The following is a 27052-nucleotide window of genomic DNA, read 5'->3' as shown; positions in this document are numbered from 1 at the left end:
CTTTGCATAAGACACTGGACTCAGACAAAAGTAGATTGTAATGCGTGCATGTCTACTTCAACAAGAGAAACAGGTATTCCCATAGTTTACTCTCTCGACTCATATTTAGCTTTCACGAATCCGCCAGTGTATTAACTACTGATAAGGCAAGCAAAGAACACGCAAAATAAAGAGTGATTAATACATGCTAAATGAAACCAACTTCTCGGCTCTCTCCCCTCTTATTGATGACGATTCATTACTTGAAGAGGATTATCTATCTTTGGGTACCTATTCAATATTTAGGATTCGAAACTTAGTTTTCTTACGAAAACCATTACAGCATATTCATTTTATACGAATAATGGCATTTCCTAATGTGATAACAAAGGACGACTTCATCCAACAAGGATTATACTAGCAGGAGTGATCAGCTACTTACTAATGTGTTTTCATTCTTCAGGATATGGCAGAAAACGGCGCTGACTTGGCACATATCAACTACGTACACGCTCCTTTAGTTTTGGGCAGCAACAAATTCGGACTGCTTGGGCAACTTGCCCGACACAATTACAAGTGTGACTGGAAACAAGATCCCATTCCCAATGAGCATTGTGCATCGCTATCACTGCAGCACAATTTACAGTTGTTTAACAAAATAATGACATTGAAAATGGATGTAATGGGAAAACAGGTAAGTATATTTCCTTGTGTTTTTCTCAAATACAAGTCAAAATGTAATAAATTTTTATCTGAAACTACACTAATCATAAATTACAGTGCGAAATTTCAGTGAACTAGTTGTCTCTAATGATGCCTTAAGGCAATCACTGCAGGCAGAATCCAATACTGAAGTTAGAACTTTAAGCTATTCGTAGATTTTTGGAAAAGTTTCCTTCTTGAAATTGGTTCACGTGCCTAACAGGCCATGTCGTTTATTGAATGGATGCCACGAACAAAGACCTTTATCTAATTCAATGACTATTTAGAATTAATCTAAGCCAACGGCCTAAATGAAAAAAAGGTTCACAGAAACCTTGACGAAACTGAGCCCACAAAGAGAATTAATAATTTTCACATGACAAAGGAACAATTAAAAGGGAGATCCCTATCTCTATACAAAGTAGATTCTTCTTTTTTTCTGCCAGATCTGGATTTCAAATTTCGTAAGAAATCTTGTCGTCGAAGGAACTGATACATCAAACATGAGAGAGTTTTTGGTATTGGAACAGATATTTAATTTCTTGTCTCGTATATTTTATTGTTTATCTTTTTCTCTTAGCTATTCTTGTAAACATTATGTTTACATGAATGTCTCAATGCAGACCTTGAGTTGACTGTGCGACAATTCTAGTTAACAATTTTTGGATTCTTACAATTTTGACACGGTATTATAAAATACATTAATGTGACTAGCCTTGGTACTAACAAAATATTACTTAAAAAGAATTGTGTGCATAGAAGAGTACAGTGTATGTGTGTCACGTTTAGAATAGATAATCAAGGTTAGATACACTTTGCTAATTAACACTGTATTTTCCTACATACGCAGTTCATAAATAAATAATAATTTCTTGCACCAAAACAAAATTGCCTCCACACACACACATGCCAACTCTTCACGTATCGTTCGTGCCGAGTTTCCTTGAAAATAAAGCCTAACCACAGTTCTGCATTCCATATTGCCCATTATGCCACTGCCTAGTTTTCTGGCAGTAACATCAATTCAACAGGATCTGAAAAGATAGTTTACAAATTAGCACAAAAACTGGTGTATCATGATACAAACTTTATATTGCTAGTACAGTAATTTTCTGACTTTCTCCTTGGAGTGATGACTAGCAGACAGTTATTCAGTTAGAAAGACAATCATTGTAGAATGTATAATATATATATATATATATATATATATATATATATATATATATATATATATATATATATATATATATATATATATATATATATATATTGTGTGTGTGTTTGTACACCCTGCATTTAATACCAAAAACTGAGGGAGTTGGCAAGACTCAAGTGGCGACCCTAATTTAGTCACTACGTAAGTATGCAGACCGCTAGTTATGTGATTTCAAGAATAATCGTGAAAGAGAATCATACTTACTTTACCCAATATGGGTTTTAGATTCCCATGTCTGCCATTATCGAGGTTGGTCCTAGACTGTTCCTCTAGGCGAATCTTCCCTAAGCAAGTATCATATAGTTGAGAATGCACAGAGTGTAGGTTTCAAGAGAGTAAGATTGAAGGAGAGTGAGACTCATACGAGAAGGTTCGATTCCGGCAAACCTTTCGTTCACGGCGGCGTCTCTCACTCTAATTCAGTACTTGCTTAAGCAACTCAAAGTATCATGTCCCTTGGATAAGACAGCACCTAGTTCGCTATCTAGACTGCCTGGGGAAAACCTTCTGTCATCAGCGCCAAGTTCACAGGATACTTATAAAGAAAACGGGGACGTTAGCTACAATACACTAACGGGATCGATTAGCATAGTATGTCTATCGACTAATCCTCCCAAGAGCTGATAATGGTCATTAACTCTAGAACAGTAGGGCCTAATCGATTTAAAAAATGAAATAATTCTTTAAGCTAGTAAACTTATTACAAGACTAGTTAAAATAATTTATATAGTAAAATTACAAAATAAGAATTCCGAAGTAAATCAGCATTTCATTAAGGTTTACAAGAGGCGTCTTCAGTATCATGTTTTAATCATTTATGTAGTTTATCTTCCTAATATTAAACACCAATTTGAATACCCTTTATTTCACTGGCTATCTCACGACTGTAAGGTAGTCTACCTACGTCCAAAAAGGAAAGTGTTGCAAAAATAATCTACTAAGCTCGAGATAATGATTTGAATGACAGAAAGTTGTTAAACTCCGAAGTTTCAGCCTCCCTAGCTTCATATCTGCACCTTCTTTGCCTTTCTGTAGAAAATATTAAAGTTTTATTTTTTACATACCTGAGATAGCTTCAACGACGATGCACGATGTGCACGACTACGCTGAATCGAGCACCGCACAAGACGAGCACAGCACAAGACAAGGAACGCCATCACACCCCTAAGGGAATTTTCTCTCTTATTTTTATAATCGTTGTCTGTCGTAAGGATTACCCACTCAGGAACTGTCGGCAGAAGTTTTTTTTTTTTTTTTTTTTGATAAAGTTATGTAACTTTATCACATATGTGGAGGTAATCCCTTTCTTTGGAATAATAACACAACCCACAACTTCTAGGATATGCAGAATTATTTTCAGCTTTGGAATTACATCAGTTCATAGCATCTTATTCCAGGAGAACCCTTTTTCGTATTTCTGTTGTAATTGCGTAAATAGAGATCTCAGAATATTCCGACTTTAGTCCACGCTCAATTAGATGAATTGTTTGACTGATAAATTTCCATGCTTTTATCATTGGATACTTATTCAAGTAAATCCTTTAACCGTGGCTTGCTCTGTTACCTTTTGCAAGAGTGTGGGAGAATTAGAAAATGAAAAAAAAAAAAAAAATACAAGTAATCACGTTGTCATGGTACCTACAAGAGCCCCAAGATTAGGGTAACCTCACGTCAATAGTGGCCGAAATAAATCAGTGGCGGCTTGACCCTAGTTTGAAAGTCAGCCTAATGTTACATCGTAACAATATATATATCCATCTATCTATCTATCTATCTATCTATCTATCTATCTATCTATCTATCTATCTATCTATCTATCTATCTATCTATCTATCTATCTATCTATCTATCTATCTATCTATCTATCTATCTATATATAGATAGATAGATAGATAGATAGATAGATAGATAGATAGATAGATAGATAGATAGATAGATAGATAGATAGATAGATATAACTTCAAAAATTGCCTTTAGGAAATTGTTAAGGATTTCAAACAGTTGCGTATAAAAATAAAATGTAAACAAAATGTGTAGAGGGCACTGGAATATCATTAACCAGATTAAGGGATAGAAAGGTAAAGGATAGTTTGAGCAAGTGCAGTCTGTTTTTCTGTGTACTGTGTTGGCGTGGGTCAATGAAAACTTGACCCACCACCCACCATGACTCACGACCCACTGACCCACCACCCACCGTGACCCACGACCCACTAACCCACCACCCACCGTGATCCACTCTGACCCACGACCCACCATGACCCACCACCCACCGTGATCCACCGTGACCCACCACCCACCATGAGCCACTCTCATCCACTGTGACCTATTCTGACTAACCAAAATCCATCGTCATCAACTCTGAACACGATCCACGGCCTCTTCTGTACTGATTAAAGAGTTTACACTTTAAATAAAACAAGACTGTGAAATTGTCACTACTCGGAGTTTGAATTTCTAGTCAATCGCTCAAGCACCACTCTGTTACAATAACGGTGGATCTGACCTTTACGATATGAATTGGTAAAGTGTTTGTCAATGAGGAAATTGAAACAGTTCGAGGTGGAGGGAAATTAGTGTGTGCCTAAAATATACTTGTACTAAGAGAGTATTCTTGCATGTGTTAATTTCTGAACGCATTCCAAAAGAAACTTCTATTCGCAGGAAAATACCCCTGTACAATATGGAAAAAGTTATGGTTTCTCAGTTCACAGTATTTTTCCCCCCAAAAAAACTTGAAAAATCAGTTTTTCATAGTTTATAAAGGTGCCCGGGTACCCTACCTGAGAGCATCTCCATAAAGTATGCTCATAATTGTAATTTGTGTAATCACTAAAACACCACGTTAAATTTAAGTTACAAATATGCATAATTGCAATTATGATGAATATTTATTCAAAGTAATTTACCTAAAGCAAAGAAGAGACTTACTAAAAAATAGGTACAAAGTTGAATAACACAAATAAGCCATTACTAATACAAGTATACATTTTCTATGACTCGTAATTTTCCACCTTAAAACAAATCTGAAATCGGGTTTATTTCCTGTTGGCCTCCAGAACTTTTTCGTGGTAAATCATCCGCAGCGGAATGATGTCCATCCTTCAGCCAAGAAATAACTAGCTCATGTACTTTGAGCTTGTCTAGCGGTGGGCCATTAACATTGATGAACAACAAGTTAGACAATGTTTCAGCACTTAGTCTATTTCTAAGATCAGTCATCTGTAAATTAATAAGGGGAAATCCCCGTTCGCACTCTGTCGTGGAAATTGACAATACTTCTACCCGATTTCTGCAACTCCTCATCGACAATCTACTTGTTAGACTTAAGTCTGGTAACGATTTTTCTTAGTCAGTTTTGAAATACTCAGCAAGAAGTATCATCTTTTTATCACCATACAACATCTTTTTCATATCGACCACGTCAGTTGGCAATGTCGACTCATGGAGAACAGAAACTTCATCTACCACGCCTTCGGTAGGAAATCTTGTGAATAAATTATCAATTAAAGCCTGATAAACTGATGATTTCTTACTTGTTTATAAATTTAATTTTTGTAATTACACATGAAGGTTTGATGCCATTACCAAGTTCCCTCCCCCGTCTAGAAAGCGAAAGGGAACGAGGTTCCTGGAGTGTTCAGAGGTGAATGGGAATTTCCCTCCTTCTTCCCCTTCAATTACCACACTGCTGTTTGCCATGTGCCAAATTACGATGAATTTAAATTAAATTATCATAGTATAATTATTTTCCTGTTGAATTATCAATACTTGTCAGTGGAAAAAAGGATGAAATTTGAAAGTTCCAAATCAAGGTAACTAGACCAACGTAAAGGGAAAAGAGTAAAATTTTCCATATAATTATGCGTACAATCCAAACTTAAAATTTCGCGTAATTAAGCTTACAGTACAAATTTTATGCCTATTTTAGTCATAAGTTTTTGGGTTGATTGCCCTGTGCTGTAAGCGCTCCATATAATAAACATAAGCTTCAGCAATTATTATAGTAGAAAGCAATGGATATATGAAGCCAAGCACTATATTTTTTGTTTCTGACTTTTTTTTCTTAAATAACATCGATCATTGTCGATCGTTTTTACAAACCAACTCACTACCAATTTTCCATATATAGAAAGTGCCCCCTCTCCCACACACCCATAAAGGGGAATTTTAAAAAATGCTAGGACACATTCTGTTTATTTTCAATAAACAGTTAATACACTGAATTTCAGCTCCATAAGTTTAACGGTTTGCGAGATACTTATTTTTTTCGCAAAAATTCGGATCCTCTCTATCTCCTTAGGATATTATGCATTATAATAAAAGCAATATAACATCTCAGTTTGGATTAAGGCCTAACTATATACCAAAAGTAATTTCATTTCACTTTGCAATTTGACCGTGATGATCATGCACACAGTTACATACATTTTTTATATAATAATTTATATATTACAGTGATTCAAAAATGTATTTCTCCCAGTGGTTAGCTCCTCTAAAAAGTCACAGATCTTGAAAGCCAAGTAGTAGTAGAAGTCCTATTGCTATTATTACAATTAAAAATATCAATATCCAACAGTCCTGAAGTTCTTTTTTCACTTGGTTAGATATACTCACCTCAGGTAAGTAGACAGAAACAAGTCAAAAGGAAGGGAAATGAAGGTCTTGAAAGTAAAACGAAGACAAATTTACCAGTCTTCAGAAGATACTGTCTACAATGCAGTGAGCAGAGAGGGTCGGTAGATCATACTGAGTCGGTGGGTCGCAGTGGGTCACGGTGGTGGTGGGTCGCAGTGGGTCATGGTGGGTGGTGGGTCACAGTGGGTAGTGGGTCACAGTGGGTCACGGTGGGTGGTGGGTCGCAGTGGGTCACGGTGGGTAGTGGGTCACAGTGGGTCACGGTGGGTGGTGGGTCACAGTGGGTGACATGCTGTTGACCCACGACCCACTGACCCACTCAGAAAACGACCCACTGACCCACTCCATCTCTGGTGTACAATAATGAATTTCGTTTGGGGTGCCTCGAAGTGCTATTTAAGTCTTCGTAGAGTACAGGGTTTAAGCATAATAGAATTAATTTTTCTTCATCAGATGAAATGAACCGTCTCCTAAAAGTTGTTTGTATTACTCTTCTACTGGTTAGAAGGATCAAAAATAGATGATTTTATTAAGGAAAACTTTAAGTATTACGTTCATGCATTAATATATTTTATACATTTTGTATTTTTCAGATAGGCCCTGCTTACATTCAATTAAACTTGAGATCCTCAATTGGCCCAGCAATATTATTTTTTACAGTGACGCCTGTTGAGCCACTGTTGCAGAAGATCGTCCATCGCTTATATACTCCATCAAGTATCTGGACACCAGTTTGGAAGTTGTTTTTGATTGGAGAAGCTTTTATGGTATGTTGTTAGATATAAGAAATGTATGCACTTTCGAGTACCAATATCATCTCATTTATGATCATCTATAAGCACTGCGTTATCATTACACAGCAAAGGATCGACTTGCCCGATTAAATTCTAACTGCATTGTTACAAATTACTAAACATTGCCATTGCGTATATGAGCATATTCATTTGGTATAAAATAGGGATGGCCACAAAGTTCCGGTTCCGGCGGAACGGGTTCTCGGAGATCCGGTTTTCCCAACCGGTTCTGGAACCGGTTCCGGATCTGGATCCAAAAACCCGGTTCCAGAACCGGATCTTAAGAACCGGTTCCAGACCTGGATCCGAAAACCCGGTTCCAGAACCGGATCTCAGGAACCGGTTCCAGATCTGGATCTGAAAACACGGTTCCAGAACCGGTTCCAGACCTGGATCCGAAAGTCCCCAAAGACCCGTAAAGAGGCACAAAGTTCACCTTCAAAAATAATGCAAAGAGGACCATGCACTTGTGCCTTCCCCGCCCAGACCCGCTTGTGGCCCCAGAAAAAAAAAATTGGTCCACCAGTGAGTGTTTAGCCAAATGAGTTGGCCAGTTTGCCTGTTTAGCCAATGAGTTTGCCAGTTACCCAGTTTATTTAGCCAAATGAGACAAGCTGCTGCCGCCTGGGCGCCTGCCTGTCGCTTCCACCATTTCATCTAGCATATTGTTCACAGCTTGCCAGCAACTCGCGTTTAGCGTAGGGATGGTAACAAAGTTTCGGTTCCAGCGGAACCGGTCCCGCGAGGAACCGGTTCTGTTTTCAGAACCGGTTCCAGACCTGGATTCGAAGAACCGGTTCCAGACCTGGATCCGAAGAACCGGTTCCAGACCTGGATCCGAAGAACCGGTTCCAGACCTGGATTCGAAGAACCGGTTCCAGACCTTGATCCGAAACACCGGTTCCGGAACCGGATATTTTAAAACCGGATCTGTTCAGACCCGAAAACCGGTTCCACCAGGAACTGGTTCTAGCCATCCCTAGTATAAAATAGGCAGATATAACGAACGTGCACTGAGCAATCATCATTTAAAGAAAGAAAGTGTTTGATATTATACAGATATTTTTCATCGGATTTTTTTCCCAATATCATCAGTATAAAATTTATATTTTACTTCAAAGTACACCTCAATTTAAGTTAGACAAATATTCAGGGCCGTGCCGGGGGAAGACGAGCGGGGCACGGCCCCGAGCGCCGAAGTGAGGGGAGCGAAAAAATCGGTTGAAAACGGGGTAAAAAAGGAAAACTTATTTGGAATATGTATATGGGGTCGCCGTCGTATAGTCCCGCCCCGGGCGCTGATTTTCCACGGGACGGCACTGCAAATATTTAAATTGACTAAAACCAACTAACAAATCTCTCTTAAGATCACTGAAGTAATACTATTACGATTTCGTGACCAGTATTGAATTCCGGAATCAGAGTTCTCAGCTTTCCAGTAAGATTGGATTCTGTGACACATTTTCTTAAGTGTGGCCAAAATCGGCAAATATATCAGTCAGTCAAAAGGTTCCAAATAACAAGGATTTGGCATTTCTACCCCACATATGAAGAAGAAACTATATTTTACATTTCTGACTGTAATATCAATAATTGTTAACATATAATTGAGATATATGGACAAAATCTTGCGACCGAAACATCGTAGACCAAAGTTCCGCGGGCCAAAATCTGCATGACCAAAGATTCATGGATTAAATCTTGCTGACCCAAAACTTACAGGCCAAAATGTCGTTAGGACGAAACCTCGAATTAACAATTAATATAAATTTCGTGGGCCATAATAATAATAATAATAATAATAATAATAATAATAATAATAATAATAATAATAATAATAATAATAATAATAATAATAATAATAAGTATTTGAGTACCGTGGGACCAGAAATGCATACTTTAGATACCAAAAACTTATCATATTGACAGGGTCGAAACAAATGGGTATATAATTGTAAAATAAACTCAAATTACGAGAAACCTGTTTCACTAAATTCAGCTGAATCATTTCAGGTTTTACTTGTATTTACGTTGGGTACACAAAAAAATTTTGCACTTTATGATTGGAATATGTCACTTTTTGTGGTCATAGTTTATGTCAAAATGTAACATTTTAGCCGAAGATCCAGTTCGAAATCCGTGTAGAACACAAAAATGGCGGCCACTCAAGATGGCTGCCATGAGCCAAGGAATTGCTTTTTCCAAACAGCTATTGCTTCAACACTACTTATTCGAATTTAATGATTAGTAAGGCATTCTCCTAACAATAAAACAGTCTTTCAACTGCATAATCGCATTTGTCCGTATGACGTGTGAAAAAAGGGAAATTTGGGGAAAATCGGGAAATTTATCACGAAAAAATACCTTCTTTGAAGTTTGGTGAGCCCCAGAGCGACCCCAGTATGAATATGCAATCACATTGTATCCTGAAAAATACATTTATTTAATGGTAATTTTTTTTGCCAAACATGAGTCTGATATCAAAAATTTAATGACATGGGAAAAATATTTCCCAATTTTATTTGAAATTAGAAAATATATATCAATAGGGAACATTACGATCTAAAATTCCTTGAGCGAGTACAATCCATCCAAATTTTATGATTCGTATGCTATTCTCTTCAAAATGACGCAATCTTTTAAATTTAATATTGGTTATGTCCCGATAAAGTATGGGAAAGAAAAATTTTGGGGAAAGCGCGAAATTTCTCCGAAAATTCATTTTTCTTGAACGTTTGAATCCTCTGAGAGCGGCCCCAGATAAAAGTACGCAACACTAACATACCGAAAAAAAAAACGCGCCGGAATATTGTTAATGCTTCCTGCAAGCACCATTTAGATATCTTATTTAGTGACGTCGTGGACAAAATATTTCCCAATCCTGTTTGGAAGTAAAACATATATACAAGTAAGGAAAATTACGATATAAAATATCTGGACAGAGTTTTAACCATATAAAGTTTGTGGTTAGTACATCATTTTCTTTAGAATGAGGGAATGTTTCAAATGAAATATTGTTCAAGAAGCCATGACATACGAAAAAAGGGAAGTTTTTGACCCCAAATTTATTGAGAGGTAAATCTTATGGGGATATTCAGCACATTTAAGAAGTTCACTAAATTTTTTTTGTATCTTATCTACTAATTAATTGTTCGATTTAGATTATGTTAGAACGGCTCCAATTGAAAGTACGCAATCCTAACATACCACATAAATACGCCGGAGTATTGTTAATGTTTTGTGCAGACACCATTCCGATATCTTATTTAGTGACGTCGTAAAAAAAAATCATCGAAAGCTCTCATTAAGAGGGAGCTTTTCTGTCCTTACACATTCAGCTCTATACTTTACAGGTTCTGGACATTTTTCAAAACAAGAATTTTGTTCCACTTTACTCACACATTTCATTGTTAAGTAACTTTTTATAATTCTTTCTTAATATCTAATTTTTCGACAGGATTCCGTACGTGTAAAAAGACTCATTTTGATAAACAGCAGTGATTTTAATTATTTTACAAGAAATACTGCATTATTGCGATAAATATTTACAAACAACTACATAACTAAACCGCTTCTGTAGAGCTCTTATGGTTCTTGATCATTTATTGTTGCACTGTCTACCACCAGTGTATTTTGCGCAGAGCAGCATGTATGGAACTTTGGGTTTTGAACAAGAGCATCGTACAACACATCCGGAGCAACCACATTTAACGAATTCTCTGCAGACTTCCATAATATGGGGAAGAGAAGACCAGAGTGGTATCAAATTCCCATCAACAATGGTCCATCACCATTCTTCTGGGTTTGGAATATTGTCCTTCTCTGAGCATGCACGACGGCAAGCTTCACCTCCCTGGTATGTTGAACGAAGGAAATGTTGCCTTAGTGTCTCTTCTGTTGGAGGAAGTCTTTGTAACCTGCAACTTTGCAAGTTATAATGTAGAGCTTTTCTTCACTTTCATCAAATGGTGTTCTGCGATCATGTCAGAAATCTCAGCTACTTAAAATCTTGGAAGACGCTGTTGATCCACCACAATTCGAAGGATTTTGCGATACACTTATTTACGATCGGGCAGCACTAGTACATGCTGTTCCACCCAAAACATCACGAACGTTTGAAGAATACTGTGATATGGAATTCAAAGACAGAATTAGTGATTTTGAGAGATTCCGTGCAAACAGAATACACATTTCGTGGGACACATACTCGAAAACTTGCCTGAAGAAGCGTGTAAAAGGTAAGAGAGGCTTTGGTTTTCGTCACGAAGTCGCAGAATGAAATATGCTAATAAAAACTTGGAGTGATTCCCTCTGCTGTCATCAGAAAAAGACAGGGCTCTACAAGTTACTTGGAAATCATGCATTTTTAAATTTTCATTGGGTTCATATCAAGAGATTGATGGCATTATTTGTTCATCTCTGCCGGATGAAACTTCAATTGCTGGAGTACAATGCAGGCAATAGGAGGAAGTTGACGGCAGGATTCTCCTCTACAGTATTGAGCATGGAACCAAAAGTTATAACTTGCACAGTAGATACTGATGTAGTTGTTTTGGTGATATCTTTTTTTTTTCATCTTTAAAACTGCTGGACCTCAGTACGTGTGGATTCCCTTTGGCTTTGTAAGATTTCAGAGATTCATGAGCGTTAATGATATCTTTTCAAATATGGGTGAACATAAAGCTTCTGCATTGGCGGTCTTTTATGCATTTACTGGAACAGATGTAACGTCTTCGTTTGGAATGAAAGAGAAACAGACTACCTGGAAAATGTGGAAATCATTCCCGTTATCCGTACAGACTTTCGGCCAACACAGCTAACCACAGGGTATAAATTCACACAATACTTACATTGTGCACTTCTAGTTCGCCTATTTTGACAATTGTCAGGGTTTTCCTCCGTTTCACCAGGGCTATGCCGGAATGACTAGTACGACATCCAATTCGGTTTTTCACTTGTTGTACTTATGCAACGCCGCATACTCAAGTTATGAAACGTCAAACATCTTGCCACTTCTTCAGATATGGCTGCACCACTAAAGAATACCGTGTTTTCTATGCACCACCTTTCATTTAACCAATGTGGGATACTTCTTTTCTTCGCAGCATTCCGGGAATTCCTCCGTTCATTTAGGGATCCCTTGCTCATGCATTGCAGCGTTACCAAACATGCATTTTTCAATAGAGTAGGTATGGCTTTCTAACTGGCGTTTTTAACAGCACTCTCAACGGTATATTGGTTTTGAAGTATTGGTCTCTGACGTTCATGTTCCCACACTTTCTACAAGCTGTCACTCCTCAACGGGATGGAATTTTACCCCTCGTTCCCTACGACTTTTTTGCTTCTTTTTGGATGTACTATCACCCTTCCAAGTTGTCCCATTAGCTAGAATACATCCTATATATACGCTCTCCCTGCTAATTTAGTGGTTAGCGAGTGCTCCTGTGGAGTACATATTCTAGAACCCGATTCCCGGTGGGAGAGCATACAAAATTTGATTTCATAATCACTCCCTTTCATTAATCATCCATCTCCTAAGAACAAATCCTAATACGTGAAATAAAAAGAATAGTATTTCCATTTCATTTCAAAAGTTTAATAAAGATTTTGGAGTCAGAGTGGATGGCAATCAAAACGTGCGCTTAAATAGTGCGTAAAAGTTAATAGACTACACACATATAGGGTATATTTCAATATAAAATTATATATATGTAAATCTACAACTAGCAATCATATCTGAAAAGGACATAGTCATAATACTATTTGTTTTAGTGACACATCCCAGAAATTTTGAGAAATTGTTAAAATAAAACTACAATTACGTTTTAAGTCCCCACATTACCGAATACTGTTGGGCTCCGGACTCCTCGAAAATTTTAAACTTGTTAGACGATACCCTAAAATTACGTTTTAGTATCCCCATTACCGAAAACTTTTCGGACGAGGGCCCCCGTACCCACTTCGAAATGAAGTCCTGGCTACGCCACTGTGCATATGTTAAATAAAGTAAATATCTATAATACTGTAGAATTTCATTCTAATCTATTAAATACAACAGTGTATCAGCAAGCGATTCTAACAAGTATTGACATGTATTAAGAAGAATTGAATACTTCTTGAAAATATGGCTGATGTAACTTACCCCCTTGCCACTCTGCGGGCGGCCATTCATACAACGATAATTATACTTTAAGACGTGTTTTAAGAATTTAGCAAAAGCTATCAGCAATCCTTATACAGTGGAAAATATAAGAGAATGATGTCTGAAATGTGTCATAATATCTACAAACACCATAGCTTCTTTGTTAGTTTGGCCTTACACGAATTGACTTTCAAAAGTTATTTTGCAATTAAAGGTTAAAATAATAGGATCTACTTGCATTGTGTGTTAATGTGACTAAGCCATCTAAACGGTACCATAGCCACTTGGCCGGGGGCCCTGCAAGCAGAATAGTATCTATTAATTACATGTATTAGGAGCAAAATTTATTCATAGGAACCACAACACACTTGTTTGCTGTAGGGTCTAATATGCTGTTAAAACAGCACTAAGAGTAGATTAGACTGGAGAATAGAATAGATGGCACTAGCGCGGGGCCCGAGTGGGAGCAATCGATCCAATTGGCTTAAGCCGGTCCTGTTGTAAGTTATATGTCTACCAAGGTTGGTTAAAATTGTTCCAGTCGTTCCAGAGTTACACTAAAACATACATTTACATATATACATCCAAATATGTAGACACATACATACACTTTGGAATTTAATGATATCGATGTGTGACTATTTATCTCAGTGACACCGAGAACTATGGATTGGACATTAATAACGGTCGTTTTCGATATTTTTACATGTCACTCTTCACTTTCTATGGGTCTTAATGGGAGCTACAGTTGGGCTTAAACACCATCCGGTGTGTCACTATTCATCTTAAAGAACTCGAAAACTATTGAATCAATACTAATATTGATCATTTCTTATTATTCTCTTTATTTTTATTATTACAAATTATTTTCTTTATTTTTATCGTTATTATTTCTGTTGGACACATTCACCAGTTCCGAAGCACCCTAGAGCCACTGGGGCTGAATTTAAAAGTGTCATTATTAATTTCAATGTCCCTGAAAACTATGGAATCAACACTAATATATGGCATTTTTATTATTTTTACATGTTCACCACGTCCTATAGGGATGCTAGGAGACTTTTACCACACTAAGAGCTTAAGTTGGATTTAAACGGCATCTGGAGTGTCACTATTCGTGTCAGCGGCACAGAAAGCTTTGTAATCAACACTAAAATAGATATTTTATTATTATATTTTTACACGTTCACTAGTTCCTAAGTGTCTACGGGTGGAAGGGGATCTGAACGTGGACCTAAAAGCAGCATTGAGTCTGCTACCAATTAACCTATCAAGCCCGAAAACTATGGGTTCGACAAAGTTATCGGTTGTTTACGATTATTTTTAACCTTTCATTCTTTTCCTCCAGGGGTGCTAATTGTGTTGAGTTTGCACTTAACTGGCAAAGAAAGTGTTACTATTGACCTCAGCAACTCCGAAAACTGTGATTTGGCACACTAATATCAATCGTTTTGAATCATTTTTATATGTCACCTCCTTTCTCTCTCTTAAATGTGCTAGTAGGATCTTATTCTCGCAATACTCTTTTATCAGATTATACGTAAAGTATCAAGTTTGATGGGTATCAAGTTCGATTAAAATTCGCTCCAGGTGTTCTACAGTTATACTGGAACATATACATACATATATAGTATATTTTGTGTATACGTAGATATAAGAAAGACTAAAGTTGATAGAACTTGCACACACGTTTCTTTCTTATAAGTAAACCTGTATTTTTAAGGTAAGTAAGAAGGTTAAAAAGTCACAAGGTAAATAGCTCAGTAGTAAGGTGTATCGAACTCCTTTCTTTCGATTTGCGGAAATACTACATTAAATTTGAAAAAAAAAAACACTGTTGAACAAGACTGCACTTATTTAATAAAAACACGTTTAAATCTGACGTTTCGATCTTTTAGCCAAGATCCTCATCAGACGTACACTGGGTGATACAAAAAGCTACTCAAGTATATATACACAATCCATTGGGGAGACGGAGAAATTATTGAAAGAAAGAATTAAACAAAATAAAAATGATGTAAAATATGGCAGAGGAACTAACGCAATCTTTAAATACGTAAAAGAAAAAGGATATGATGTGAACTGGGAAGAAGTTATTGTGCTGGAACAGGAAAAAAGGTTGTGGCCGAGAAAGTGGGAAGAGGCCTGGTGGATAGAAAAGGAAGAAGATGTAAATTTAATGAATTGGACCAAAGGTATCAGCATTAATAGTAGAGGAATATTGATAAATACAGAAAATGTACGGTATGTGAATTGATGTATTCAAGAAAGGAGATGGGGTTGTTTGCTCCTTGTTGTTTCTTTCTGGTAAAATGTTATGTTTTCCCATTGGTCAGATCAGATAGATCTCCACGCTTCTGATTGGCTGTGAATGAGAGAGAGTAAAAAGGGATATGGATTGGGTATATATACTTGAGTAGTTTTTTTTTTGTGTACGTCTGATGAGGATCCTGGCTAGAAGATCGAAACGTCACGTGTAAATGTGTTTTTATTAAATAAATGCAGTCTTGTTCAGCAGTGTGTTTATTTTTCTGATTTTATTTGCAAGAATTATGACTATGATTGTGTGTCAGATTAAATTTGTATGTAGAATTTACATATTTGTGGATTCCCAGAAAAGAATAAGCAAGTCGAATTAGTACATTCCCCATCTCATTTAGTGCAAAATAAGAATTAAACGAATGTTTTTTTTTTAAGTTCTAAGACTGCACGCTGTATAAAGTCCGTAAGTTTGTATGAATATGTTTATATGAATATCTGTACATTTGTTTAGGGACGGATCTTGAGGAAAGTCAAAATGGTAAAATAATAATAATAATAATAATAAATGAATAAATTTTATCGCTTCTAAGAGAAGAATGAGTCGTTAACTTCGTAAAACTATATACAAGATTTAATACATTAAGCATCTTTTCTTCCTTTGCTCTACTAGCAAAACTGAATTTCTTAGTGACATGACTTCCCTCAGGAGCCACCATTCAATATAAGCGTAATATTTAAAGTATTTTTACAATTAAAGATACTAACTAATTTCTTCATATCTTCTATTATACATTGTATTAACAATGTTTCTTACTCGCAGCTTCAACGGGACGTCCTTATTTGGAACCATAAGAAGTACGAGAATAAACCTATGCTACTGAAAGAAGAAAAAGCGCTAGCTCAACACAGGAAGTGGTACAAACAATTCTACTCTGAAAATAGTCCCCGATTTAAGTATCAAATAAATGTATCAACTTTGGATTGGTAACTAATAAATACACACATTCTGCCATGAGCTTACACGTATAGAAATTTGTTATTGACAGATGAATATTATCTGTTAGAAGTGTCAAATGTTAATCATTTTCCACAATTATATATTACCAGGGAAACCTTCAGCTAAGTTGGCTTTCTTTCTAGCTTGGTCAACTACGTATATAAGTTTAGTCATACTTACATAGGAATGTATTTATACCATCTTAGTTGGTCGTATGTCCCAGGTTAATCTTCTCTGAAACTGTGTAAGTAAAGGTATGAATTGCACTCGAAGAAGGCCAATAAAACCCATGCACAGTGTGGAGGTGATACGGCACTTCACACTTGTTTTCGCTACGCAAAGAAGGAATTACAATTATCATCACACCCCGGCCGCTTCAAACTCACACACTTCCCCACGTACTATAACGCGGCCTCGTCTTATATACCTCAAGTACCTCAGAGAAACAGTAATGTTTAAAGAATGCATCCTTTGGATTCATCCACACTAATATTTATCAGTCCAGAATTAATGAGTAAACTACGTACAATGTCAAAAATAAAACTATACCAATCTTGAGATTTAAAGAACGCCCAGCTAAATATTCCGAATGAAACTCGTAACATCGTGTTAATATATCGAAAAATTGAATTTGCAGGAAAATTATAATCAAGATTTCAACAATTAACTTTATAACAAGCAAAATTGTAGAGTGATACATATAACAACAAACATGGAATATTTCATTTAATATATAACATCAGTAAATATTCCATGGTTTCTGCATGATAGTTAAATAGCAAATTAAAAATTCCAAGATATGAATAATTCTGACATACAAACATCAACTTTTATATTGTAATTAATTAGGATGACAAATAACTCACAAATTATAACAACATAATATATCTTCTTGCTATTTCATATCTTAGGAATACCTCCAACAAAACATGTATCAACATGCTCGATTAGATTCATGGTCATTCAAAAATTCAAACGTTGTACAAAATACAGGGTAATTCTTTTAAAACTCACCGGTTTCATTTGCGCCTAGAATTTTTAACCGAAGTCCGATTTTAATACGACTTGTGGCAAATGATTAAGGAAGGGTGAGAGATTAATGGTACTATATTTACTGGTTTAAATTCATCCGGGTTAATATCGATCACGCGTCAAGAAAAACAGCAAATTTTCGCTAGTGTACCTTACAATTGGAATGATGTGTGGTGCGGTACGGAGATTTGAGTTCTTTTTGTTAGATGGCAACCTCACCAAGGTCAAGAAGAAGCAGGAAACTGGGCCGCTGTATTGGGAATTGTGCTATATACTATTCTTGCTACTATGTGGGTATGATCAGCGCACAGTGAGAATAGTGTATTCTTTGGAACAACACGAGTTTGTCCTTAAAAGTTTTGGAGAACGGAATTTGTTGCTACGCAAAGGGCATTCAGAAACAAGTTTGCTTCACGTTCTGCCAAGGAGAGGAACATAATGTGGTCGCTAGTAAATAAATTGGAAGAGATAGAATCGCTTCTGAGTGAGACAGGGACGCATCGGACACCACAGGCGACTGTTGTGTGAGATGTCAGTTATCGACTCCTTAGGTTGCCCAAGAAATCTCTCCGTTGTTTGTGGCAAGAAACCGGCTATAGCTATACGCATGTTATTTATGGGTGTTTCTACTAACACTTAATTTGTATTCTGACTAATAGTTAATTTGTATTCCGCAATTTCGCTTAATACATTCCAATTGTAAGGTACACTGGCGAAAATTTGCTGTTTATCTTGAGACCTGATCGATATTACCCAAGATGAATTTAAACCAGTACACATAGTCCCATAATCTCCCATTCTTCCTTGATCGTTTGCCACACATCGCATGAAAATCGGACTTCAGTTAGAAATTCTAGACCCAAATAAAATCCGTGAGTTTCAAAAGAATCGCTCTGTAGCTGAAACGCTTTCCACTACTATTTCGAACATTCACTCGTTTGACTTGTATATAATATTTTCAACGTACCGTAACTTTAATCTCCAGAATGTGACTTCAAAATTACAATATATCGACTTCTTAAGCCACTTATAGAATAGGGCTTTCGAACTGTGCCCATTACTCAGGATTTCTGTTGTTCTCCCTTTTGTATTCAAGAGCCAAGCGGCATGAACATCAAAATGGCTATAAATAACGCCTTGTGATATACTAGATAACACATCTTCCATACGAGGAGTATATTGAGCATTTAAATACAAACGAGAATTTATAAATTGATAGTTCACTACAAGTCTTTTACTTCCTGGCTTATTTTTCACACGAAAGCAAGGAAAAGACCATTGTGAAGTACTAGGACGAATTATTCCTCGATCATCAAAGATTACATCCATTTGTCTTCGTTCTACACGTGAAAGAGGATAAAGGTTTTCTTACGATTAGGTATTTCGTCCTTTAGCAAATACTCAAATCCTTTTACACATCCTATGTTATCACTAAAAGCATAAGGTTTTTTTTTTACTAAATTGACCACAAGTAGGGTAGATTAATTTGGGCAGCGAATGGGAAAATTCTTAAATGGTAGGATCCGTCCATGCTCTAAAGTGACTGTATAAACAAAACGGAAACACGATTTTCCCTCTTCTTCTTCTGGTGAAAATTGATCCTTGCTATGTACTAGTACAATCTGAATAGTTCTTGTATTGGGTAGATATTTTGGACTCCGCCCACCGTCGGCTATGAACTAAAGCTGAGATATTCAACAATCGAAGCTTCCTATAGTATTTCATATAGTTTTGAAGCCGTAGGATGAGAATCATACAGACTCCATCTTGTGAAATCAAAGCAAGGAAGACAATTTGTTTTTTATTAACTTAGAGAGAAGGAACAAACATCTGTAAGTGCAATGGTAAACGCTTTACCAATCAACTAACGTGTCCAGTACACATAATTAACTCAAACTTACAGTTAATTTATCTTTCATTTTATAATAGTTCGTTTCCTTTATCATCCTTCATTCTTTCATTCTATTCGTTCAATACAGGTCCACAATGTCAATGATCAAGCTAACCACAATATCCATCGGGGAGAGAGTTAATAGATATAGTTTCAGCTGCATATTTTCTGGTATTCAATATGTAAAACCGATGAATTGCAGGACGATGAAGAACGTCCTTTCATAGCACTTCAGCACCGAAGCTATATTACCATTGAACTTCGACTTCCAAAACTATGGACTTAACACTATTATCGATCATAATAAATTATTATTTTTACATGTCTTGTCCCCACATTGTGTTGATTTAAATTATTGAGTCAATGTTGCCAGATCCGAACATCAAAAAGTAACGTGTCTGTACTCCAAAAGTAGCGGATTTGAACTATTTGTTGCCCAAATATATAGAAACGAATTATTTGGCAACTAATGACTGGTACTTATCAAATAATTATTAACACGGACTGCAAAATGCGCTGGACAAATTGTAAAAAGAAATTATGATCAATAGATGAAAACAATTCTAGTTTGGATACCACGAAACAAAAAGAACCTAGAGAACGTCTGCATACCAGAAAGTGTGACGAAATCTGGAGCCACTAAGGTGTAACCTGAAAAAGAATTACCCAAGATAGATAATTGTGAAGATTTGGAAAGACTTTTATACAGCAGTGATTTGATTACGATGAAGATTTTATTATATCTGGTAGAATAAACCAAGTCATAATTTCATAATTTTACAGAAGCAAAAAACGTGTTCCTTACTGCTGTTACGTGTTCCATATATTACTGTTTTCCAAACTATATTAAGTAGTTACAAAGTAGAAGGATGCTTTTAGACTTACATTATTTCGTCAATAGTAAGAACATAGTCTATTACAAAAAAAAGTATTCTTAACTCAATTTCGATCAAAAAGTGACTTAGTATAAGTCAGATATCTTTTATTAGGTAAGGTAGGCTAAAAATGGATCAAAATTTTAACGACAAAAATATTTTTGACTATTCAATCCTTCATGTTGTAGCAAAACTATAGAAATTTCAACGTAATGAACGTACGGTTAGCTTTTTTCGAATAAAGATGACATGCACCGTTAAAAGCTCAGGGATAAGCTTATAAAATTTGAAAAATGAAAGAGAGAGATCCCGGTGCTGATCGCTTGTAGCGCCAGATTTTGAAATAATAAAAATAAAAAAATGAGATGGCGGGTCTCGGGTTCATATTCCGTCTGTCACTCTTTATTCCCTGTGCACCACCGTTAAAGTCTCCGTTCCCCGAACTAAAATGGTTTGTGACTCGATAAGGACTAGTTTCACGGTTTGGAAATCCTATCTCCCCGCGGTGTCCCAGGGCTTTAGGGAAACAAGATCCCTCTAAAACCGTGTAAGCAAATGAGAATGATATTATTCGCATACGTATCCTGTATTCACATGCTGCAACGCTGAAAGAGAATTTTGCTCTAATGTTTGGTTTGTGTGGACGAACTAGACTGACTTTCACTTTCCAAATGGACTGAATGATAATAGTAGTAGTAATAATAATACCAAAACATAAACGAATATCTAGAATTTAAAATTTTAGTTGAAAATTCTGAAAATCAGTCTAATCCCCACTAGAATCGAGAAATTGCTTATATTTGTTTAATTTGCCTAACAGATCCTTTGGAAAGCAATGTTATGCTTTAGGTTAGGGATACAACTTGTTTGTGAAAGAAAAAGCTTACGAATTTGGGGTTAACAATGTAATAAAAGTTTTAATGAGCAAACGAAAACAACAACAAGAGAATGTTTTTCTAAAATTAACATTGAATGTTGAGTTTTGTGACAACATATGTTCAGAATAAGGCATAAAGCCTTAACACAAAAAGAAATCAATTCAAGTAAATTACATCTTGGTTTTCTTTCTTGACCTATGTAGTGAATGAATTGTTATCATTAACCTGACACATAAAAACAAACTATGGAATTGATGTCTATAACCAGTGCTAGATGCAATCTTGCATTGTTTATATTTTATATAGAGCTTTCCTAATTTACATAGATATCATACCAAACTGGTTAAATTACAATTTTGCATTTGAAAATACCTAATTATTTGACATCGTATGCTAAGCATATAGTTTACGTTGATCAGCTGATATGTTCTGATTATGACCTTTCCAAGATTTACGAAATTAAGATACTATATTGCTTGACGGAATTTGAATATAGCTACCTACATCTTATTTGGGTGAAAACTAAATATTGGGATGATTTAAAAATAAGTTGAAACGAGTTGAGGTATGTGGAAATAAGTTGAAGTAAATTGAAATAAATAAATAAAAATAAGTCGAAAAACAAGTCATGACTGATTTGAGATTCATGGGAAGTATGAAAGAAACATAGAGTGATCTAAAGGAGTTAAGTAAACCTACTGCCTGACTGCTAACCATTTTTAATTATTGAAATTAATAACTGAGAATGAGAATAAGTACACTAAATATGCAATTCGACATTTACCTAACTAACAAGAATACACCATCAAATACATAAAATCAATGAGTGTAGCATTACTATTTGATTATGCATAAAGGCTATATATATACACATATTAGCACAAATAGAAAATCAACAGACACAAACATATATAGATATATATAAAAAATTATAAGTAAAGACATGCATACATACATAAAAATCAAATAATATATGAATATTAATAATAAATGCACAGACGTCTCTCGAGATTTTAACAAATATATATATTGAGTTTTCGTGATTTTCTCTCTCTGTATCATTAATAAGATCGGTATATGACCGTATATTTTCATTTATTTGTCTAGTCTATGCGCATAAACTTCTGATCGCTCTATTGTTAGAGGATCAGAATGACGTAATAATTGCGGCTTTACTTAGCCTACTTCGTGTTTTCCATCAGTATTCTACCTGGCTGAAAATAATGTCGGTTCCGCTTTATTTACGGATTACGTATGTCTAACCAAGAAAATGCTTAATGGCGAGACTAGTCGCATATATATATTATAATTACTAATTAATCTTTTAGCTCTCTTACATAACATGCTTTTGTTGAGACATTACAGTATTATTTATTAGAGTTTTACTAGCATATTGATCGAAAAAGATTCATTTAGTCCGTAAACTTCTATGCAAAATGACTTTACAAACACAATAATCTTTGGACAATTGAAGCAATGTCTTGAATATATTTTCTAGGAATACATATTACGCCTTGTTCGAAATTATCTTAAATTTCTAATATTGCATGTCCATAGCGCAGATGATGCACTTTCGCTTCATACAAACTTCCATATGGTAAAGTAAATACTTCTTTCATGACAAATTTCACAGCTCGAGTTGTTAAAGGTCTACAACCTGTTATTTGATCTACATTTAAATTAACTTTCTTGATATATTATTTAAAAATCCTAAGTGACAATTAGAATAATGACATACACTACTATCTCTTTAATAAAAACAACGACATGTTCACTGAAGTCACAGAATATATATATATATATATATATATATATATATATATATATATATATATATATATATATATATATATATATATATATATATATATAAGTTCCATTGTAAAAAAAAGTCTCTCTATTTTCAATAAGCCTTGCTCAAAAAGAAAGAAAAAAAAAGAATTCTAATGTTTAGTAATTATAGTTCGAATTGGAAAATCTTTTCTTCACGCGGTGTAAATGCGTTTACAGTTTTCAAATAGTTCCGACTTTCATACCGCGAACGTCTTGCATTTTATTCAATGCCGAAAATTTCCCTTTTAGCATCAACAAAAAATAATTTGGATGGGTCCTACCTTTCGCCGTCCACACTGCTCTCACCACTTTCGTAGTCACCATTGAGCTGACCACACACATACAGATGTCCCTGCGTTTCTTGGGTTCCTTCTTCCGTGAGAAGTGTCCTGGATCCGGAGTTCCTCTCTTCGATTCCAGCTGCGTCCTCCTCTTAAACTGCAAGGGGCGTCGCTCTTGGGCGTCTCCTGATCCATCAAGGTGGGGCTTCTGTTGGTCCATTTCTGATAGGATGCACTTTCACTAACAGCACTTTCAAACGTTACACTGCACCAACATCACTCTATGTCTCAGAAGTGTAGTGTTACACGGATAAATAGTATTTATTGTTTTTAAGTATTGTGTATAGTACTTCAAAACTGATTATGTATTATTGAAACTAGTCTAAGTGCTTTCGGTGAGTATGTAGGCCATCCGTTATTGCTAATTGTCTGTAATTGCTCGTGAATATGTTTATAATTATAAGTGCGAAATTCTGTCACTCAAAAAAATGTCTGTAAGCGTTTCGCGATATATATATTAGCAGCGTTAAAAGTTTATATATATATATTTGAAGAAGATCAATGTGTAAGTTCCTATGCCTAAGAAAAATTGTCAGTTCCGCACACTCGGCTTCGGTGAGTTTAGTCGCACATTATTCTCGGTTGATTAACTTTTGATTATCAATGTATTGTGTGTGTAAGTTCCGGGTGTATTTTTGTGTTGTGGTGATATGATGTTTCCCCGTGATGTACTTGGATACGACTGACCTGGAGTTTTGAATTTTTAACCTGTCGATTTTTTTGGATACGCCTCTAACGGTGTCTTCGATTTCGTCTCTGTTCTCTTATTCGTTAGATTATTTTGATGTCCTAAATTTTTATTTTCTTGGTCTCCGCCTATTTACGGTGTTCGAGCGTCGTTTCTCCAACGTACGTGATTTTTTTACATTTCACATATTATATCTAAAATTTTTATAGTTGTTGATTCGGCGACTATTAGTCTCGTGCGTGCTTTTGAACCAAGTTACAGACCTGTGTCAAAATTTTATCTTGGTACTGCGTGGCGACATATGGTCTATGCTGTGATTTTGACAAATTCACAGAGATTATTTTCCACTTGGATTCTATTCAATGTGTTCAGACTTTATTATTTTTCTCAATTTCACAAAAAGATGCTAAAAGCTGTTTTGTTTTTCTTTCTTGGGTTCACGCTGGGTCCTCTGTATGTGTGGTCTTCTACGCATGTGGCTTAGGCAGCGGTATTAAGAGACAATAGAAGGGTCTTTCAACTGTCCTCGCCGCGACGACAGGTATACAAAAAAAAAAGTCTTACTCTCGGATAGTAAAGGAAAATAGAGAATGTCCTTTGCATCACAAAAATGAAAATGAAAATTGTATTCACTAACGTTCATAACTATATGCAAGATTGAATTAAAAAGATTTATTTAAAAATTAAATAAAATGGTGATGATACAACTGTCACAAGCTTAATCAATGTTACGGCACCGGATATATGCTTATGTAATGCATTACAAAATTACAAACTTGTATAAGAAACAAAATGTACCTAAAGTAAGATGCGAACTATGCAAAACATAGAACTTTGTATCTAACTTGTTTGGTGATCCAAACCGAGACCACACGTAGCAAGGATGAGTGTCGTAACTCCCATCACAAGGTTCAGGAAATTCGTGTTATAAAGTGCGAATTAAACACGGAGATGTGAAACGCTAATAAAGCACTTGATCAAATGAAACAAAATATATTGTAGTATCTAATAATTTAAGCTATGTGCTAAGATAATGAACGTTATATTCTGATTATAAAATGACAATCAAAGCAGAATGTATTGGATAATAAATGAGAATTTGAATTTCGGTACGATTAAATACATTCGTGCTGCTTTGTGTTGCGTTATCCGTACGATAAAATCCCACAGACGCTGTTACAATATTGAAAAAAATATTTGGGAAACACTGTGACTTTTTTCTTAAGAAAGAAAACAGTTTCTATTCGTTTAATTATTTCATTTTTCTTCCGAACGATATTCATCCTACCAATATTTTATCGTCATGATCACTAACGAGACTACATGAAATGCAATCATACTACTTAACATACTATGGGATGTTTTATTTTAAATCTTGATGTTGGTTTGAAATAAAACTTTATTCTTGGTCACCACAAAGCCCATTTGGTGGGAGCTGGAATCGAACCAACGGCCTCATGAATGAGAGTTGAATTAAGTTTGTGATGGACAACATCTGTTCATAGGTTTTCTTGGATACTCCCACTTCCTCACACATTCATCTGGAATCGACTCTGGGACCTCACGAACCAGAATTGAATTAAGGTTGTTATGAACACCAAACACATTTGATGGGAGCTAAGATCGAACCAGGGACCTCACGAACCAGAGTTGAATTAAGATTGTTATGAACACAAAACCCACTTGATGGGAGCTAAGATCGAACCAGGGACCTCAGAAGCCAGAGTTGTATTAAGTATGTAGTGTACAATATTCGTGTTCATAGTTTCTGTATCGGGACATAATCGTTGGGCGTTAAACATTTTCGTCTGTGTGACCACACCGGAATGGGCTTTCATTCATTTTTTTTTTACATGTCAATTATGTTTTATTAGTATAGTCTAGCAGTATAATATTGACAAATCCTATTAACTGAAACTTTTTATTTTTTCGTAGAATTCGGTCGCAATTCCATTGTTTTTGTAACGTAATGAAAGATTATTTTATTACTGTAGTTAGTTATTTCTTTAATAGGATTGGTATTTATATTAGTTATTCATTTTTCTTAAAATCTTGTTTCCGTGAATGTGCGTGCCTTTGGTGGGGGAAAACTTGAGTTCGTTTATTGGCGGTAGCTTATGTAGTTCGGATTCCACGTTAAGCTGTAGATTCACGTCTTATATAGCCTCGCCTGGTCATTCTAGACTAGATTTTCAGATAAAATTGATAATGAAATTAGAAATTTGCACGAGTATGCAAGATATCAGCATTGGTTTTAGTTTTATCTTACTCCTATTACCGTTGAATTTCAGGACTTGAGTTCGACTCTTGACGGAAGCTTAGTGGTTCGGATCCCACATTAAGCTGTAGATCCATGTCTCATAGAGCCTCGGAGATACTATGATTCTTCTAGAATAGAATGATTTTAATGTAATATTTACTTAATAGTCCTTTGGTTAGGGTAGTCCCCAATTCGATTGCGTGGTTCCGTGTTCGATTCCCCATGGACCACTCTTGCACAAGAACAAGGGCACAGTGGTTCATATTTTATTTTACGGTTTAATGTCACTTTGGTCACCTCAATAAGATTTAATGTTTTTATTAGTATTAGGATAAATAACACTAATGTATTTCCATCTTTCTTAAAGTTTTCATCCCTCACAGCACAAATTATGTAATGTTTACTTAAATATACTGCTTAGCATTGTATTATGTGATATTTTGGTTTTAATATTATCCCCCTGAGAGTTCATTTCATACCTAGTTATTTAGTTTACTATTACTGTTAGTATATGTAGGGATTTATTT

The 27052-nt window shown here is 35.6% G+C and overlaps 2 protein-coding genes across 2 annotated transcripts in view; one reads left to right on the top strand and one right to left on the bottom strand.

The window, feature by feature from the left end:
• LOC145691949 (cholesterol 7-desaturase nvd-like) overlaps nt 1–16734 on the top strand; it is a 66627-nt gene extending 49893 nt beyond the window's left edge. Inside the window, exons 6-8 of the mRNA XM_081767250.1 lie at nt 443–673; nt 7126–7299; nt 16551–16734. Of these exons, the coding sequence (XP_081623376.1) occupies nt 443–673; nt 7126–7299; nt 16551–16718 (573 nt within the window). The 3' untranslated portion in view covers nt 16719–16734. The remainder of the gene's footprint in view (nt 1–442; nt 674–7125; nt 7300–16550) is intronic.
• LOC145692482 (uncharacterized) overlaps nt 1–27052 on the bottom strand; it is a 617057-nt gene that overhangs the window by 160257 nt on the left and 429748 nt on the right. The window lies entirely within an intron of this gene.

This window comes from Thermobia domestica, chromosome 8 (assembly GCF_964235325.1).
Source record: "Thermobia domestica chromosome 8, izTheDome1.hap1.1, whole genome shotgun sequence".
NCBI classification, from domain to species: domain Eukaryota; kingdom Metazoa; phylum Arthropoda; class Insecta; order Zygentoma; family Lepismatidae; genus Thermobia; species Thermobia domestica.
The sequence above is the reverse complement of the archived record's forward strand: the minus strand, read 5'-3'. Positions and strand labels throughout refer to the sequence as shown.